The sequence below is a fragment of the Bufo bufo genome, chromosome 5 (assembly GCF_905171765.1).
Source record: "Bufo bufo chromosome 5, aBufBuf1.1, whole genome shotgun sequence".
NCBI classification, from domain to species: Eukaryota; Metazoa; Chordata; class Amphibia; order Anura; family Bufonidae; genus Bufo; species Bufo bufo.
The window spans coordinates 543,409,358-543,429,299 of NC_053393.1; the positions used below are offsets into that span (position 1 = coordinate 543,409,358).

At 45.6% G+C, this 19,942-nt stretch overlaps 1 protein-coding gene across 2 annotated transcripts in view; it reads right to left on the reverse strand.

Annotated features, from left to right (window-relative positions):
• The window catches only part of LOC121000731 (vasoactive intestinal polypeptide receptor-like), a 203,976-nt gene that overhangs the window by 17,816 nt on the left and 166,218 nt on the right, over positions 1-19,942 (reverse strand). For both annotated transcript variants that reach the window (XM_040431350.1, XM_040431349.1), the window contains exons 6-8: positions 11,189-11,321; positions 1,894-2,047; positions 771-831 (exon numbers count right to left, since the gene is read on the reverse strand). In XM_040431350.1, coding sequence (XP_040287284.1) covers positions 771-831; positions 1,894-2,047; positions 11,189-11,321 — 348 coding nt within the window. The remainder of the gene's footprint in view (positions 1-770; positions 832-1,893; positions 2,048-11,188; positions 11,322-19,942) is intronic.

Sequence of the window (19,942 nt, forward strand, 5' to 3'; positions counted from 1 at the left end):
CAAACATATTTTCTTGCCTTGTCCATTCCATTTTTTTTTTTGCGGACCGTATGCGGAACCATTCATTTTAATGTGTCCACGCAAAAAAACGGAAGTTACTCCATGTGCATTCCGTTTCCGTATGTCCGTATTTCTGTTCCACAAAAAAATAGAACATGTCCTATTATTGTCCGCATTACAGACAAGGATAGGACGGTTCTATTAGGGGCCAGCTGTTCCGTTCCGCAAAATACGGAATGCACACGGATCTGTTTTTTTGCGGACCACAAAGTACATACGGTCGTGTGCATGAGCCCTTACTTAAATATTTCATCTATGTCTCTATAAGGTTTTGTCTTGGTGACAATTGCCCTTTAAGGGGAAACTGTCCCCATGAAAACGCCATCCAATCTGCAGGCGCCATGTTATAGAGCAGGAGGAGCTGAGCGGATTGATATATAGTTTTATGGGAAAAGATTCAGTATAACTTGTCATTTCTTCATTTTAATTCCTGCTCTTTCAAGTCCAGTGGGCGGTCCTATTAGCAAAAGGATACATTGTGAGCTGTCAATCACAGGCAGGACCGCCCACTGGGATCAAATGTCCTGATTACATGGGAATTAAAATGAAGAAATGAACAAATTCTGATGATTTTTTTCCCTTACAGCTATATATTGATCTGCTCGGCTCCTCCTGCTCTACAACATGGTGCCGATAAATCGGAATGCATTTACAATGCGACACATTCCCTTTAAGTCATACCGCAGCTACCACGTTTTGGTTTCCCTTACCCAGCGTTATCATAATATATCCTGGTGAACGTCCAGGCGGTGATGAATACAGTCGGGGCTCCTATGGACGGAAAGAAATATGTTCAGATGATCAAAGAGAAATCCATTTGGAAAGAATACTGTGTTATATCTATCGATTTCGTGCCAGAGATAATTTGTCGGAGGTCACGGAGCTTGTGCGAGTTCACTCCTGCAGAAATTGAAGGTATTGATCTGGAAATGTGAACTATTCACAGGACTTAAATACCCCATTTTCCTCTGAATACTAATGCACTTACTACTTATAGCAAAGGGTGACCTTTCACCTTTGCGCCACTTTGTGGCCTCCAGTGATATTTAGGAGAATTTAACCAATTTTTTGCCTCATTCATGAGCAGGAAAAAAAAATTCTGGGCCTCAATGCAAAACCTGTAGTAGGCCCCCACCTATTATATGCATTATATAACACAGGTATCTTTTTATGTGTCTTACTTACCTAGGGAAGAGATGGCACCAGGTGCACTATGAGAGGAAGACAAGCCGGCAGAGGCAGTTTGATGCTCTAAACAAGGTTTTGTTGGAAATCTTGGGTCTTGACATTATGTGGATGAGATATGTACCACCTACCTAACACTGTACAGACAAGTACCCTGCTTCATGGTAGCGATGCCCCTAATAGCAGTGGCATCTTTCAGCAGGATAATGCCCCTGCCATGCTGCAAAAACTCTCCAGGAATGAGGAACATGACGAGATGTAGGTGACCACTTGTCTCCAAATTCCCAGATCTCAATCTGATCATCATCTGTGGGATGAGCCGGCGATAGTTGTCCATTATTCCGAGAAGCCTTTGGACCATTACTGTGTAAATGTTATTGCTCTATGTTATTGCTCTTGGCTCACGAGTCTCGTTTTATACAGATTCACAAGTGACATAATATTCTTATTTCCAGTTGTGTATCTAATAGGGGTGTACTGGTCGCAGAGAAAACCTAAGCCCAAAAGCTCCCACAGGGGGAAACCAATACTATAAGTGATATAAGATATTGTGGAAGCCATGACACAGAATTTTGCATTGAGGTCCAAAAATCCCAGCTTAAGGCTCATTCTCATCAGTAAAAGTAAGGATATTATAACCTAGCTTACCCCATCCGATCAAGATGTACCACCAGAAATACTTCCTTTCCGAGAAAAAAGAGATGACCAAGAGTGTATGAAGGTAGAGACCCTCCACCAGCAGCCAGAAGAAGTTGGCCATGATGCAGTACTGGAAGAACACTATGGCTGCTTTACATCCAACCTGGAAATGAAATTTACTGTATTAAACAAGATCAATGGCAGGTGAAAGTCAACTCAAACTCTAAAAATGTATGGGTGCAGGAAACCCTAGTCCACTCCACCTATGCCACCATCACAGGGGTCTGAAGGTGCCCATACACCTTAAATGAGTGTTCGGTCAACACATACTCTTTCTTCTCAACCTAATGTAGATGTGTTCTCAATGGGTTGGCCGATCCTGCTGAAATTGGTGGGTTTGGACAACTTTTATCTCATATGCACCTTCAAAAGCTGAGATATAGGGATCTGTTTGGCAAGGATCTCAGTCAAAAGAGCTACTGGCCAATGGGCTTACACAGGATTGTGTTTCCTTAAATGGGTTGTCTCATAATAGACAATGGGGGCATATCGCTACGATATGCCTCCATTGTCTTATAGGTGCGGGTCCCACTGCTGGGGCCCGCATCTATATAGAGAACGGAGCCCCACAAGGTGGTGGCTGGAGGACTCAGGTCCGTCCACCACCAAGCCGGATCCCCTTAGAAGTGAATAGGAGCGTACTGTGCATGCGCGGCCCCGCTCCCATTCATTTTTATGGAGCTGATGGAAAAAGCCGGGCCAGCGCTCGGCTATTTTCGCCGGCCCCATAGAAAATGAAAGGATTGCGGATGCGCATGCGCAGTGCACCCTCCTTCACTTGTGGGGCTCCGTTCTCAATGTAGGTGCGGGTACCACCACCTTGTGGGGCTCCGTTCCATCCTAGCGATATGCCCCCATTGTCCATGATAAGACAACCCCTTTAAATTAGAAAACACCTGACTGGTGGGCTAATTTGGAAAATAAATCATGGCTGACCACCAACCCTCCCTAACAAGGATACTGCCGAACAATGCCATCTTCTCGGCCCATATGACTACGAAATGGAGAAAAAGCATGAAAGAACTAAAGTAAGCCATAAACACAAAAAAATTTGACTTCATGGGTAAGTGGATTCATGATTGCATGTTTGTTTCAAAAAGTTTTATTTTTCTGACCCTTTATTGCTCTTCTTCATCTTATCAAACCAGTTCTTGCCCAAAAAACTGAAACAATTTAAAGAGCAGTGGTCAGCAGATTCAGCCCTCTTAAACTAGGTATACTGCCTGGTAGGGCTGATTCTTTCGAAAAAAAATGATACCTGTCTTGTGAAAATCGGTTGCAGCGTTCCTGAGAAAAAAGACTTGATGCAAATGAGGGTTTTAGTGCACCTCGGCTCCTCAGCTTTCCAGTTCTGGCCCTGCTTTCTAGGAGCACTAAAGCCCTCACGTGCACAAAGAAGAAAAAATGCTGCAACCAATTTTCAGAAGACAGCATATCTGGTTTAAGGTATTGAGATCCGTCATAGGGTCTGAATACCGGAAAAAAAAAAACACTTTCGTTTTGTCCCCATTCATTGTCAATGGGCACAAAAACGTAACTGAACAGAATGGAACGCTCCAAAATGCATTCCGTTCCGTTTGGTTGCGTTCCCATACCGTAGCAAGCTGCGGTTTTCTTTCCGTCATGGGATGCGGAGCAAGCAGTGTTTTTCTGTCCACGATGTGGTGCGGACACAATCTGACACAATAGAAAACGGATCCGTCCCCCATTGACTTTCAATGGAGTTCATGACAGATTCGTCTTGGCTATGTTAAAGATAATACAACCGGATCCGTTCATAACGTATGCAGACGGTTGTATTATCAGTAACGGAAGCGTTTTTGCTGAACCCGGATCCAGCAAAACCGCTAGTGTGAAAGTAGTCTAATAGAGATGATCTTGTTGACGGGTGCCCTTAAGGTAACAAAACTCAGACACTTCAGATTTGCTGCATCTTTGCATGCTGATTTTAGGAAATGTGGAGGCGTCTTGAAAACCTCCAGCGAGCCAATTATATTCCAGCAAGATCCACAGCAGAAAAATTCCTCTTTGTGGTTTGTAACTAAATGATCCACGTGGAAATAATTTTGCATAGATATGTTATGGTCAGTGGCGGCGGCTTCTTTAGAGGTCTCGTGGAGGGTCCAAATATGGGTTCCTTGGGCACACACATTTTTGGGTCTGTAAATTGTCCAAAATAGCATGTGTTTGGTATGGTCTACAGAAGTGGGTAAGGGTTGGCTCTAAGTTGGTGGAGAAGTGGCCTGCAGACAATGGTGGAGACCTGGAGCTGCGATCTGAGGTCCTGCACCAGGAATGACCTCCGTATTTCTCCTCCTTTCAATGTATATAACTGGTCAATGAAGAGTTATGGCTGATGTCATCCCTACGGGCGGATAATCTAATCAAGTCTCATACTGAAATTTTTCAATTCCTATTATTCAAGTGTCGTTCCACTTCATTTGAATTCCCAGCTGAGAATATTTCATTAGATTAATCAGATGTGAATCTTGCTACGTGCAGCATCTATTAGACCACGAGTAGATACGTGCAAATACATTGGCCTCCGACTATTAAAATCGGATCAGGCTAATTACTTCAGTGCCTCGTAACCTGGTCAGACATTTCTAGGAGGCTCGTTGTAATGTGAATGATGTGCTGCCTCCGCATGTTCCTCGTTACAGTATGGTTTCACGCCTATTATCTCATCATGATATCTTCTTTCCCAGACCAAAATCTACAGGTTAGATTCCTGCCCTTCATCATTTCCCTTTTTTTTTAGGTAGAAGTCAGCAAGTAGGATCCCATAGTCGTGTTACCAGGGGTGAATGTGGCATTTCTGGGGCCCCAAGCAAAGCTATGTTTAGGAGCCCCACTGCACGTTATGCCCTGCTACTGATACAATACTATGCCCTGGCCCAATTGGCCTGCTTAGCTTAGCAATGCAGTCTGGGCAATTCTGTATCTGCTCTACAGCTGGGAAGGGCCCCTGTGCAACTGACTAGCTACACAGGGGGAATATCCACCCCTTTAGTAGCTTTTTCGAGCAACTGCTTGCGGCCTCTGATATGTAAACCCCAAGAATTTGCTTGATTGGTGTAATGGTAAAGTCCACCCCTGGATATGACAAGTAAGCTCCGCCCAAGAGGAATCAGCTCCCTGCAGGCATTATTCCTGGTATTACATGGTGGCCCATTCACCAATTTTTCACCATTTCACTATTCACCAGTTTTTCACCAATTTAATCCTTGTTATCCCGGGGGATGTCAAGGGCAGCAGCCCATATGGGCCTAACAAATGAGAACCAATGATCATGGCTCAAGTAAATCACATTCTATAGGAGCCTCATCTAGTGAGTGGGCCTACCACTGCAGCCAGTCATTGAATGAATGTACACATGTCCATGGCAAGCTACTCCATAAGGTATCCTGGTGGGCAGGGGTATTTTGTAGGACTGCCACAATCTCCAAGCAGTTCATGGATAAAAAAAACCCTCATTATGATGGGGGAGGTCTAGTCATGTCCTCCACCACCACATTGACACCTGTCTATGGCCCTCAGGGGCCAATTATTAAAAACAAAATAATGAATAAGATAGAGCGGCGTGTCCTCACTATATCAACGAGGTCAACGAGACACACAGAAAGCATACACATAACAGATGTGGATAAAACCAGCTTGGAATATGGCATGGGCGTCAGTGCTGCTGTTTTTGGCACATTGGAACATATTTTGTGACACTCCCCTTTTATTGCTCTGTATAAAGTGATTCATTGACAAATACTGGATAGTTTACTGGTTTCTTTCTGTAAGGTGACCTTTGGCAATGAAGTTCGATTTCAGCTACTGGATATTATGTGGAGTGAGGTCAACGTGTGAGCACCTTGTAGGTTATGAGGTCAAAAACATTTCACACGGATCCCACATAAGAAATCCTGGGGCGACATATGGTTGTGTGCACATTTTGCAGCTATATAGCTATAAAAAGTTACAATTTTGTACAATTTGCAACTCTTTTTGCCATGTTTTGCACAAATTGCCACTTTTTGAGGCTCAGTTTACACCAAAATTAGATTAATAATGTAAGAAATTATTTAATTTCTACTGAGATCTAATGGATGACACTAAAAGTCTGTATATGTGACATTCCATTTAATATTTTAATGTATTTTTTTGTTCTAAAAAAATTGAAAGTTGCTGAACTTCTGTGTATAATATGATAGGAAATGATGTGAAATCTCCTCGGAAGATCACAAACTGCGACATCCTGACATATGAAGGCTTATCACTCTTCAATAATGGAATGTCCTAAGACAAATTATTATAAGGGGTCATAAACATTAATTCCTGAAGACTGTCTGTTAATATTCTTGATTAAGCCAAGAGCTGTGACTCAATATAAACCATGCAGTATGTAGGTATTTCAGAGATAAGAACAAATGAGAATGGATGATCTGTTGACAGTGAGAATGGAGGGAAAAAACTACGTACCATGGATCTATTAATAGGGTAGAGATAACTAAGTTGGTTTGGTATCTTTAAAGAAGTGATCTTCATACTGGACATCCCTTTTGTAAACTATCAGTCTTCGCAGTTTCACAAGACCGATAACGCTAAAGCTGAATAACATGTTTTATGCAGGGCTAAAATATTTCACAATAGGGTACTCATATCTCTTTCATTCTTATCTCAGAAGGTGGATAGGGCTGCTATGGTACAAGCCTGCTTTTCTAATGATCAGCTTGCCAGCAGTCATGATCATGAGCTGTGGAAGGTTGCCAAAGTAAAGGGAAAGTGCACTGGCCATGGGGTCCCACCACACCCAACATATCAACTATCCTGTTTTCAGCTAGCGGAGTGAAAGCCTGTTTTAGGAAACCTGAGAGAAAATAAGTCAGTGTCAACAAACTTTCACTTTAAAACATGACAACACAGTATGACACAAACACTAATAGGTACATGGGATGAGGGAGATCCCATGGACAGTCCACTTTCACTCCACTTTGGAAACCTTCCACAGCTCCTGATCATCAGGGCTAGAAAGGTGGCAGACTTGTACTTTCCAAAATGTTAGATGGTTGTCAAAGAAAATAGCAAGTGGACTGGCCATGGGGTCCCACTTCACCCCACATACTGGCTAGCCTGTTTCTAAGCCAGCCATCATGGCATACATGCATGTCTTAGACTCTCTCTCTTTGGATTCTTTCTCTCTCTTTGGATGACAGGAGCTTTACAAATAATGGACAGTTGTAAAAGTAAAATGCAAGTGAAGTGGATTGGCCATGGGGTCCCACTGCACCCCACATTCTGACTAGCCTGTTTCTAAGCCAGCCATCATGGCATACATGCATATCTTAGACTCTCTCTCTCTTTTGATTCTTTCTCTCTCTTTGGATGACAGGAGCTTTACAAATAATGGACAGTTGTAAAAGTAAAATGCAAGTGGACTGACCATGGGGTCCCACTGCACCCCACATTCTGACTAGCCTGTTTCCAAGTTGGCCATCATGGCATACAGGCATGTTTTAGATACCCTCAAAGTATAGAAGTTACTGCCACCAAACTTCCACTTCCAAAATAATAGGTATGTGGTTGAGGTGAGACCCCATGGCCACTCTACATTCCCTTCACTTTGTCAACCTTCCACATCTCGAGATCACTGTTTGCAAGAAATCCATGAAAAAGACAGACTAGTATTTTAGTAGCTCTGTCCACCTTCCGAGAAAAAATTGAGAAATAATGTAGATGTATATCCAAATGTGAAATATTTTATGTATCAATGGATGACTGTGATTCAATGCATATAATGCCCCCTAAAACAAGACTTTTTGCTACTCCTTTTCTTAGACATACTAAATATTAATATTTATTAGTTGTCATATCACAAATCCAGAGGGCCCCCTGATATATCCTGTTATGTGATTTAAAGGTTGTCGGGAGTATTACTGCAATCTCTCCAGTCCTTAAATGATATTGATGACCTAGTGCGGATCTAACACCTGGGAGGTTGTCTGAGTGCTGCCAGCATTTCTGCAGAGGTTACAGGGGTCAGCCTGTCAGTGCTCAGCGTCATATCCAGAGGTTGTATGAGCGGTGCCAGCATTGCTGCAGAGGTTACAGGGTTGGGGGGGTCAGTCTGTCTCTGCTCAGACCATACGCCGCACACTGTATCGCATTGGTCTGCACGTCTGTCATCCCAGAAGGAAGCCTCTTCTAAAGAAGATGCACAAGAAAGCCCGCAAACAGTTTGCTGAAGACAAGCAGACTAAGGACCTGGATTACTGGAACCACGTCCTGTGGTCTGATGAGACCAAGATAAACTTATTTGGTTCAGATGGTGTCAGGTGTCTGTGGTGGCAACCAGGTGAGGAACACAAAGACAAGTGTGTCCTGCCTACCGTCAAGCATGGTGGTGGAAGTGTCATGGTTTGGGGCTGCATTAATGATGCCAGCTGTGGGGGCCTACAGGTCATTGAGGGAACCATGAATGTCAACGTGTAATGTGACATACTGAAGTAGAGCATGATCCCCTCCCTTTCAGAAACTGGGCTACAGGGCAGTATTCCAACATAATAACGACCCCAAACACACCTCCAAGACGACCACTGCCTGAAACTGAGGGTAAAGGTGCTGGACTGGCCAAGCATGTCTCCAGAACTAAACTCTATTGAGCGTCTATGGGACATCCTCAAACAGAAGGTGGAGGAGAACAAGGTCTGTAATATCCACCGGTTCCGTGATGTCGTCATGGAGGAGTGGAAGAGGATTCCAGGGGCAACCTGTGAAGCTCCAGTGAACTCCATGCTCAAGAGAGTTAAGGCAGTTCTGGAAAATAATACACTGTTGTACAAGCCGTACACTGACTACTTTACATTGTATCAAAGCGTCAGATCTTCATTGTTGTCCCAGGAAAAGATAGAATTAAATATATACAAAAATGTGAGGGGTGTACTCACTTTTGTGAGATACTGTATATCTACTCAACTGCATAAATTCACCCAGATATATCTAGGACATATTTTCTGTCAAAAACCATTTATCTCCATCACTTCAATCATCTCAAGCCCCCACATTTTCCTGTATAAATGATTTTCTCTACCTTTCCCATCAGGGTCAGGGTCTTATCTCCAGGAGCCCATCAATAATAGTTCAGTGACTTCTTCTCTGACTCACACAGTAAGCCGAATATATTCCTGGAATGTTTCCCAACTCATCCCACGCTTATAGAGATACTTGTCCTGATGGGATTTATCCATAACCAGTATTTCTAAACTTTTATTAGATATGAGAAAACACTTGATTTATGTTTATTAGCAGAAAAAAATCAGCTCCTATTAATACGAGAAGTAACCTAAGCAGCACAGACTGGCTATTTATGTCCTCATTCCGATGAGCCTCCTTCATTCACCTTGGCACTTGCCGATAGGCTTGGGTTCCAGCACTGGTTAATTCTGGAGAAATGTAATTTTGATCAATATGTAAATGATCTGTTAAGTGCCCTGAGGGTGTGTCCAGGCCACTCTGTGCACTCTTGCTCCTCCTACTTCCTCTGTAATATACTTAGTGCTCAGAGAATCATGGATCGTCCTCTCGATAACCCAGTCACTTGACACTTTTCTTCTGAAATCCGACTTCTTCTGAAGTGACATCCTGTACCAGGTTTCCCAGCCTGGGCTACAGACAGGATATCACTTACTTCCGCCCTGGGTGAAGAACTGCTCCTATTACTTGCGCATGCGCAAGTCAGGTGGGTTTAGGAGTTGGAGTATGCTCCAGCAAAGGGAACAGTTCTGGTCCCATCCACAGCAGAAGTGACGTCCCGTCCATAGTCTAGACCTGTTCAAGGGGTTTTCTCCGATTTTGCTATGCTCAGGATAGGTCTCTGATCGGTGGGGGGTCTGACACCCAGGACACCACAGATAAGCCGTTTGAGAAGGCACCGGCGCTCCTGTGAGCACCGCTGTCTTCTCCGTGCTCACCAAACATAGCGGCGTACATTGTTTGGTATCACGCTCAGCCCTATTGAAGTGAAAGAGGCCGAGCGCCATACCAAGAACGACCCCTATACAATCTATGGAGCTGTGCTTGTTGAGCACGGAGAAGACAGTGGTGCTCACAGGAGCCCCGGTGCCTTCTCAACCAGCTGATCGACGGGGGTCTCGAGTGTTGGACTCCCGCCAATCAGATACTGATGAATTATCCTGAGGATAGGTCATCAGTATCAAAATCAAGGAAAACTCTTGTAAGGAATATGACATCGGAGGAAGCTGGATTTTCAGAAAAGGCGACCAGGTGTATCCTGGTCATGTGACCAGGATCCCGCGAGTCCACTCCACGCAACTTCAGAATGGTAAGTATATTATGAACTCTCTCCTACAGGTGTGTAAAGTGTAATTAAGGTGGGTTTGCGGGACCTTCTGGCCCCTTTATATCGACATCACAGAGGTGGTCCTCACACTGGTGGATTTACGTGAACAGTAAATAGGACAATCCCTTTAACCTCCAGAGCAGGAAGTTTTACTTCAAAGACGAAGAGACTCCCAGCCACACAGAACATGATCTATGGGGTAAATTAATTCCATAACCCAAATAACCTACTTCTTTTTCCTATTTTATTTTGATATATAACATCTTAGAAATCCCTGAAGAAAGAGCCCGGCGTGGGAGCGAGAAATACAATGTATCAAAAACGCACAACATCAAATATATCTCAAATGCTCCCAGCCGTTCGCTCCGTAACATTCTTCAGTTAAAGCTCATCATCACTTTTTTTTTTCTTCTGGGTGAGTGAAACAAAATATATTTATGTTTAATCCAAAAGAAAGTGTAGAACCCGAAACGCGTTACATGACATGAAACTCCGAAAACATTCCTATCCCAAAGCGCAGACCCACCTGGGATCTCTCACAGGATAAGCCATCCGTCACAGCTGCGGTGATAGCGCATTACTTAGGCTACAATCTATAACGACTTCCAAGAAGATACCAGATTCAAATTTAACTCTGTAGTTATATCATTTAATGCCCCATCATAACGCAATAATACTAAAGATGAAATTTACTTGCAATATCACTCCTGGCCACTTGGTGTGCTGTGCACAGGAAAAACATCTATAACACACAGGAAGTACTCTCTAATAGGTACACAGCGCACAATAATCCAAAATGCCGCCTAGTGGTGAAAATATTTACTGCAGCCATATAGGTTTCTATTCTTGGCATAAAATACACCCTTGTACAACCACCACGGCTCTTAAAGTACTTACCGAACCCTCGGAACAGTGATCTGACTCGCCTCTTTCAAAGAGGACAATGTCCTTGATGAACACGGCGATGGCTCTCATGATAAATGACATGAAGAGATGCATGTGAATGTAGTTCCTTGTGCAGTGGAGCTTCCTGTAAAAGGGAAGAGGAAATGAAAGAGCATTAGGGGGTTCTGGGTACATGAAACTAAAATACGGTGTAGTCTAATGTGCAGTACACAGGTTGGGTTTACACACAACAGCCCATGTATCCAATGGAGCTCACAGTCTAATTCTCCTATGTCTCATATATAATAATATACCGTATCCTCCTACAGCCAGAAAATACAGTACATGTTGTTTAAAACAGGTTTATATTATAAACATAAAGCAGAATAGTGAGTGCAGATCTGGGGTATAATACAGGATGTAACTCAGGATCAGTACAGGGTAAGTAATGTAATGTATGTACACAGTGACTGCACCAGCAGAATAGTGAGCTCAGCTCTGGAGTATAATACAGGATGTAACTCAGGATCAGTACAGGGTAAGTAATGTAATGTATGTACACAGTGACTGCACCAGCAGAATAGTGAGCTCAGCTCTGGAGTATAATACAGGATGTAACTCAGGATCAGTACAGGGTAAGTAATGTAATGTATGTACACAGTGACTGCACCAGCATAATAGTGAGCGCAGCTCTGGAGTATAATACAGGATGTAACCCAGGATCAGTACGGGATAAGTAATATATGTACACAGTGACTGCACCAGCAGAATAGTGAGTGCAGCTCTGGAGTATAATACAGGATGTAACTCAGAATCAGTACAGGATAAGTAATGTACAGTCGTGGCCAAAAGTTTTGAGAATGACAAAAATATTAGTTTTCACAAAGTTTGCTGCTAAACTGCTTTTAGATCTTTGTTTCAGTTGTTTCTGTGATGTAGTGAAATATAATTACACGCACTTCATACGTTTCAAAGGCTTTTATCGACAATTACATGACATTTATGCAGAGAGTCAGTATTTGCAGTGTTGGCCCTTCTTTTTCAGGACCTCTGCAATCCGACTGGGCATGCTCTCAATCAACTTCTGGGCCAATTCCTGACTGATAGCAACCCATTCTTTCATAATCACTTCTTGGAGTTTGTCAGAATTAGTGAGTTTTTGTTTGTCCACCCGCCTCTTGAGGATTGACCACAAGTTCTCAATGTGATTAAGATCTGGGGAGTTTCCAGGCCATGGACCCAAAATGTCAACGTTTTGGTCCCCGAGCCACTTAGTTATCACTTTTGCCTTATGGCACGGTGCTCCATCGTGCTGGAAAATGCATTGTTCTTCATCAAACTGTTGTTGGATTGTTGGAAGAAGTTGCTGTTGGGGGGTGTTTTGGTGCCATTCTTTATTCATGGCTGTGTTTTTGGGCAAAATTGTGAGTGAGCCCACTCCCTTGGATGAGAAGCAACCCCACACATGAATGGTCTCAGGATGCTTTACTGTTGGCATGACACAGGACTGATGGTAGCGCTCACCTTTTCTTCTCCGGACAAGCCTTTTTCCAGATGCCCCAAACAATCGGAAAGAGGCTTCATCGGAGAATATGACTTTGCCCCAGTCCTCAGCAGTCCATTCACCATACTTTCTGCAGAAGATCAATCTGTCCCTGATGTTTTTTTTGGAGATAAGTGGCTTCTTTGCTGCCCTTCTTGACACCAGGCCATCTTCCAAAAGTCTTCGCCTCACTGTGCGTGCAGATGCGCTCACACCTGCCTGCTGCCATTCCTGAGCAAGCTCTGCACTGGTGGCACTCCGATCCCGCAGCTGAATCCTCTTTAGGAGATGATCCTGGCACTTGCTGGACTTTCTTGGATGCCCTGCAGCCTTCTTAACAAGAATTTAACCTCTTTCCTTGAAGTTCTTGATGATCCTATAAATGGTTGATTGAGGTGCAATCGTAGTAGCCACAATATCCTTGCCTGTGAAGCCATTTTTATGCAACGCAATGATGGCTGCACGCGTTTCTTTGCAGGTCACCATGGTTAACAATGGAAGAACAATGATTTCAAGCATCACCCTCCTTTTAACATGTCAAATCTGCCATTTTAACCCAATCAGCCTGACATAATGATCTCCAGCCTTGTGCTCGTCAACATTCTCTCCTGAGTTAACAAGACGATTACTGAAATGATCTCAGCAGGTCCTTTAATGACAGCAATGAAATGCAGTGGAAAGTTTTTTGGGGGATTAAGTTAATTTTCATGGCAAAGAAGGACTATGCAATTCATCTGATCACAGTTCATAACATTCTGGAGCATATGCAAATTGCTATTATAAAAACTTAAGCAGCAACTTTTCCAATTTCCAATATTTTTGTCATTCTCAAAACTTTTGGCCACGACTGTATATACACAGTGACTGCACCAGCAGAATAGTGAGTGCAGCTCTGGAGTATAATACAGGATGTAACTCAGGATCAGTACAGGATAAGTAATGTATGTACACAGTGACTGCACCAGCAGAATAGTGAGTGCAGCTCTGGAGTATAATACAGGATATAACTCAGGATCAGAACAGGATAAGTAATATAATCCTTTTCTCAACTTTTATGTATGTAACAAGTGTTTTATATATACAGAGTAAAATGAGGTTCAAAGGTCACCCCACAGTTTTTATCACAGAGGAGTCAGCGGTGAGTTAAACAAGGATATATATAATGTATACACCGGCTTTAGTTGCACTTTATATTACAGCTCTGGCCGATATTCACCTCCTACCAGCTAGCTCAGTCATCTCCTTTCACCTTGTGAATACATTCTGTGCTGCGGTGCTGCGCTCCTGTCATCCTCCTCTTTATTGTCAGTCTGCAGACAAGAGGCTTCACTTTAAGTGTCAGATTGTTGTGAAGAAGTGTCATGGTGTCATCGCCTCTAATATGTCTTTAGGCGCCAGGCGAGTGCGGGGGAAGGTGAAGAGCAATTATAACAGACAAATGGGCACTACGCAAAATACCGACCACATCCAGAAGTCACATTTCATGATGGCCCCATCTTATTCTATTAGAGGAGAGGACATCACTCAGAATGGCTGCCTGCAGGCTAATTGCCATAGAAGATGCTCCAACTGTCCATGTGGTCATTGACTTCTTACTGTTACCCCCTAACCCACAACTTACTGATTATTAGCCTAAAAGCAGAGCATTCCTAATAAATAGAAGTCCAGGAGTTTCCTTCAATTTAATTTGTTGGATTTTGGACAAATATCTGCATCTTGGAAAGCTGGGTGACAAGAAATATAGCCACCATTACACTGAATACGAAGTGTGTCTGCCGTTATACAGTAGCTGTAATAGTTTATGGGTATGTATTATTTATATGGTCTGGTTCTGGGGTTCGTTTTAGTTTAGGGGTCTGGTGTTAGATCTGTATTAGTTCAGGGGGTCGGGTGTTAGGTCTGTATTAGTTTAGGGGGGGTCGGGTGTTAGGTCTGTATTAGTTTAGGGGTCTGGTCTGGGGTCTGTATTAGCTTGTGGAGTCTGTACAGGTTTGTATTATTTATGGGTTCTGGTCTGGGGGTCTGTATTAGTTTAGGGGGTCTGGGGTCTGTATTAGTTTAGGGGGTCTGGTCTGGGGGTCAGTATTAGTTTAGGGGGTCTGGTCTGGGGTCTGTATTACTTTAGTGGTTTGTGATCTGTTTTAGTTTTGGGTCTGGTCTGGGGTCAGTATTAGTTTAGGGGGTCTGGTCTGGGGTCTGTATTAGTTTATGGGTCTGGTCTGGGGTCTGTATAAGTTTATGGGGCCTGGCCTGGGGTCTGTATAAGTTTATGGGGCCTGGCCTGGGGTCTGTATTAGTTTAGGGGGTCTGGTCTGGGGGTCTGTATTAGTTTAGGGGTCTGGTCTGGGGTATGCATTATTTATAGGGTCTGGTCTGGGGTCAGCATTAGTTTAGGGGTCTGGTCTAGGGTCTGTATTAGTTTAGGGGGTCTGGTCTGGGGTCTGAATTACTTTAGAGGTTTGTGATCTGTTTTAGTTTTGGGTCTGGTCTGGGGTCAGTATAAGTTTAGGGGTCTGGTCTGGGGTCTGTATTAGTTTAGGGGTCTGGTCTGGGGTCTGTATAAGTTTATGGGGCCTGGCCTGGGGTCTGTATAAGTTTATGGGGCCTGGCCTGGGGTCTGTATTAGTTTAGGGGTCTGGTCTGGGGTTTGTATTATTTATGGGGTCTGGTGTCAGCATTAGTTTAGGGGGCCTGGCCTGGGGTCTGTATTAGTTTAGGGGTCTGGTCTGGGTTTTGTATTTGTATAGAGGGCCAGTTCTGGGGTCTGTTTTAGCTTAGGCTTCATTCACATATTTGGCACATACTCTGGTAGCCTGTGCTGGCAGAGGAACAGACCAGCGGAGTTTACTGTATCTGCCATTGCCAGATACTGCCGCACACCGCCGAATCACTATTGAGTATAATAAGATCCTACGGGGTTCTGGCCACTTTCTAACACAAATGCCGGCTTTCGGCTGTACAAAAAACACGGGGGTCTGATCTGGAGTCTGTTTATATTTAGGGGGACTGGTGTGTATATTTTTAGAGGGTCTTTATTATGTTGTGTCTGTTTTAGTTTAGTTTAGGAGGTGTGTTCTGGGTCTGTATTATTTTAAGAAGTCTGGTCTGGTCTATGTTGGTTTAGGGGTCTGCAGTCTGCATTCGTTTATGGGGTCTGTATTACTTTAGAGGTTTGTGATCTGTTTTAGTTTTGGGTCTGGTCTGGGGTTAGTATTAGTTTAGGGAGTCGGGTGAATGTATGTAGGTGGTCTGTATTTAGGGGTCTGCTCTGGGGTCTTATGGCGTTTCAGGTCTGTATTTTTAGGGGGTCTGTTCTGGGCTCCGTATTAGTTTAGGGGTCTGGTCAGGAGATTGTATTTGTTCAGTGGGTCTACATTTATTTAGGAGTTCTGCTCTGGGGTGTGTATTCAGGGGGATTGTTGTCTGTATTTGTTTAGGGGGTCTGGTTTGGGGACTGTCTATCTGTGTATCCAGGGTCTTAGCTATAAGGGGTGCAGAAGTGGCAGTCACACATCAGTATTGTTGATGGCACAGGGTAGGGGCCCTTTTACAGATGTTGCATCGGGGCCCCGAGGCTTCACGTTACACCCTTATGCAGCTGGGTGGCAGTTCTCTGCAGGCTACAAATAGCTGACTATGGTTTCCATTTCCCTGGGGCGCAAGCCTCCATTTCTGGACCAAATTCCTGACATGTTCTCATTCTGTTTACGCCAAATTCGGACCAATTGAATGTCTCAACAGAAATCAAGACTCATCAGACCAGGCAACATTTTTCCAGTCTTCAACAGTCTAATTTTGGTGAGCTCGTGCAAATTGTAGCCTCTTTTTCCTATTTGTAGTGGAGATGAGTGGTACCCGGTGGGGTCTTCTGCTGTTGTAGCCCATCCGCCTCAAGGTTGTGATTGTTGTGGCTTCACAAATGCTTTGCTGCATACCTCGGTTGTAACGAGTGGTTATTTCAGTCAACGTTGCTCTTCTATCAGCTTGAATCAGTCGGCCCATTCTCCTCTGACCTCTAGCATCCACAAGGCATTTTCGCCCACAGGACGGCCGCATACTGGATGTTTTTCCCTTTTCACACCATTCTTTGTAAACCCTAGAAATGGTTGTGCGTGAAAATCCCAGTAACTGAGCAGATTGTGAAATACTCAGACCGGCCCATCTGGCACCAACAACCATGCCACGCTCAAAATTGCTTAAATCACCTTTCTTTCCCATTCTGACATTCAGTTTGGAGTTCAGGAGATTGTCTTGACCAGGACCACACCCCTAAATGCATTGAAGCAACTGCCATGTGATTGGTTGACTAGATAATTGCATTAATGAGAAATAGAACAGGTGTTCCTAATAATTCTTTAGGTGAGTGTATATCACTATATTCTAAATAGTTGCGAATTCTCAAAGTGCCGATATTCGCGATTAATATTCGCAATTCGAATATTCACGACCAACACTACTTGTTATGCCTTACAGTGACCACGCTCTTGTTATACCGTCCCCAGGACATCATCATCCATGGATCACACAGACCCATCCTGATATAATCCTGAGAAACACGATCAGTATGTGTAGGGTTTACATATTATACTCCATATAAAGAAATAGCCGGACTGGGGGGCGTAGCGTGGGGGGAGGCTACCATGACGGGGGGTTTGGTTTAGCGAGCCCCGGGGGATAGGGATTGGCCAGTTTAAGTGGGGGGTGGAACTGGAGGGGTTAAGTAGCCAGGGCTGGAGGAGAGTGGAGGCCATTTTGGGGTGCAGGTGAAACTGACCTGACACGCGCACCGCGATGGAGGTGGACGCCATGATCGCAGAGTTGAGGACGGCGGCGGTGAGTAGAGGACCAGGCTGGCTTCAGGAGCAGGTCCAGCAGCTGCTGAGAGGGGCAGCTGAGGCACCCCTTTCGCCTCAGCCTTCATTGTCACGGCCGAGGCGGGTCCGGCCGCCGGAGTGCCTTAGTCCACAATTGTCCTCCCCTAGGGCTCAGCGCCGCAGACGGAGCCCTGCAAAGGACCCTTCACGCTTGCAGGCCGCAGGTACAGCTTCTGCTTGTGGGCCAGGGCGTGGGAGGAATCCGGCCAGCAGGCGGAGCCCTCGAGCAGGCCTTGGAAGGTCTGTCCAGCGATGTACCAGCGCCCTCCAGTGTTCAGGACCAGGTACGGCGGGCCTTACCCAGGAGATGATTGTGGATGAGGCCCATTGGCGTGAGCATGTGTCGGGAGACCACGGGGTGGCTGCGGCCCAGAGCAGTAGGCCCTCGGCGAGGTTGCAGCAAGACCCTCCAGGCTCCGCCTTCTCTGGGGATGTCACGTCTCTGGTCCCGGCCGGGCCATGGGACCGTCGGGGGATCGCTTTTCAACGGCATCGTCGCAGAGGGAGGAACGTCTGGAGTCAGGATCTTCGGCTGATGGGGTCACAGCTCCCAGGCAGCCAGGTGAGGAGCTCTGGGGACCTTTAGTGCAGTTACTTGCTAGTTCTTCTGGGGGGGCGGCAGGGGGGCCCCAAGGGGAGTTGGGTAGGGGGTTAGGGCAGTTGCTGGGGGGTTTGGCGGGGTTGCTGGCTGGTTGGGGTGCGGGAGGGTCGGTCCCGTTACCAGCCTGGGGGGTGGGGGGAAGTTCTGGTGGGATGGGGGGGACAGGACAGCCCGTGTTCGGTCCGCAAAGTGCCACGGCATCAGTGCAGACGCAGGCGGGTAGTTCGGAGCAGGAGGATAGGGTGCGGCTGGACGATAAGGCGAGGGGGGAGGTATACGTTTGCTTTGAGGGGCCGTTGGGGGCCCATTTGAAGCAGGAAGTTAGGGTAAAAATTTGGCGAGGGGAGTATGTGGAGATTTTTTCCCTGCTCCCCTTGGAGAAGTTTAACCTGGATAAGGCCAGGAAGGATGAGGGTAAAAAGGAGGAAGAGGAGAAGCGTCGGTACCGGTTAATACCGCGCACGTTCCCAAATTGGTTACAGGCGTTTGCGATATTTGCCAGCGTGGTAGGGGAGAAGGCGCCAGAGTGCTGCTCTGCGCTGTTTTGCTATCTGGACTCCATTGGGGAAGCGTATCGTGTGTATGGGGGGCAGACGTGGCTGCGTTACGATGAACAATTTAGGCAGCGTAAGGCGGTGCGCCCGAGTATTAGATGGGATCAGAAAGATATAGCTTTGTGGTTGAAGGCGACGGCGCAGGTTAGGTCGGCCCAGTCCTTTCGGGGGGGAATCGGGAGCTCAGTCGTTTCAGGGTGAGTCGGGAGCCGGAGGGCAGTCGGCCTTTTCAGCAGCGTCAGCTAAGGGACTGTGTTTCCTATTTAATGAAGGAGGGTGCGAAGGGCGCAGCGATTAGCAAAACTTCAGCTGAAGGAGCTGCAGTCGCTCCTGGGTAAGCTCAATTTTGCTTGCCGTATAATGCCTATGGGGAGGATTTTTAGCAGGCGATTAGCGGCTACGACGGCAGGGGTAACGGCACCGCATCATTACATAAGGTTAGGGAGGGAGTTGAGGGAGGATTTACGGGTGTGGGCATCGTTTCTGAGTCAGTACAATGGCCGCAATGTTTTTCTGGGGGATGTTGTGGAGGCATTTGACTGACCTTTTTTTTGATGCGGCGGGGGGATGTGGCTATGGGGCTTATTGTTCGGGGCAATGGTGTGCCGGGGTGTGGCCTGACGCTTGGGTGAGTAGAGGCTGGGTGAGGGATTTGGCGCTGCTGGAATTTTTCCCCATAGTGGCAGCAGTCCTGCTGTGGAGGGAAAAGGTCCGTTTCCACTGTGATAATGGGAGTGGTGCAGGCAAATAACGGGTTGTCAGCCTCGTCACCTCTGGTGGTGCGGTTGTTACAGAGGTTAGTTTTGGAGTGTTTGACCATCAATGCGTGGGTGGTAGCTGTGCACGTACCGGGGGTTGACAACTGTATTGCTGATGCTCTTTCTCGTTCTCAGTGGGAGCGTTTTCGCCAGCTGGCTCCAGAAGCGGAGGAGGACGGGCTGGATTGCCCGAGCTGCCTATGGGAACTCCTTGAGACACCGTAATGGGGCTCATCCAGTCCTCATTAGTGCCCGGTACGTGGGAGACCTATCACAGGGCATGGCAGTGTTGGGAGGATTGGAAGGCTAGATTGGGGGTGGGGGATGAGGAGTCGGAGATATCATTGCTGTTATTTATAGGTCAGTGTAGGGAGGATGGGTGGTCTGTTTCGAAGTTGAATGGTTGTATGGCTGGTCTAGCTTTTGGTTTCAAGCT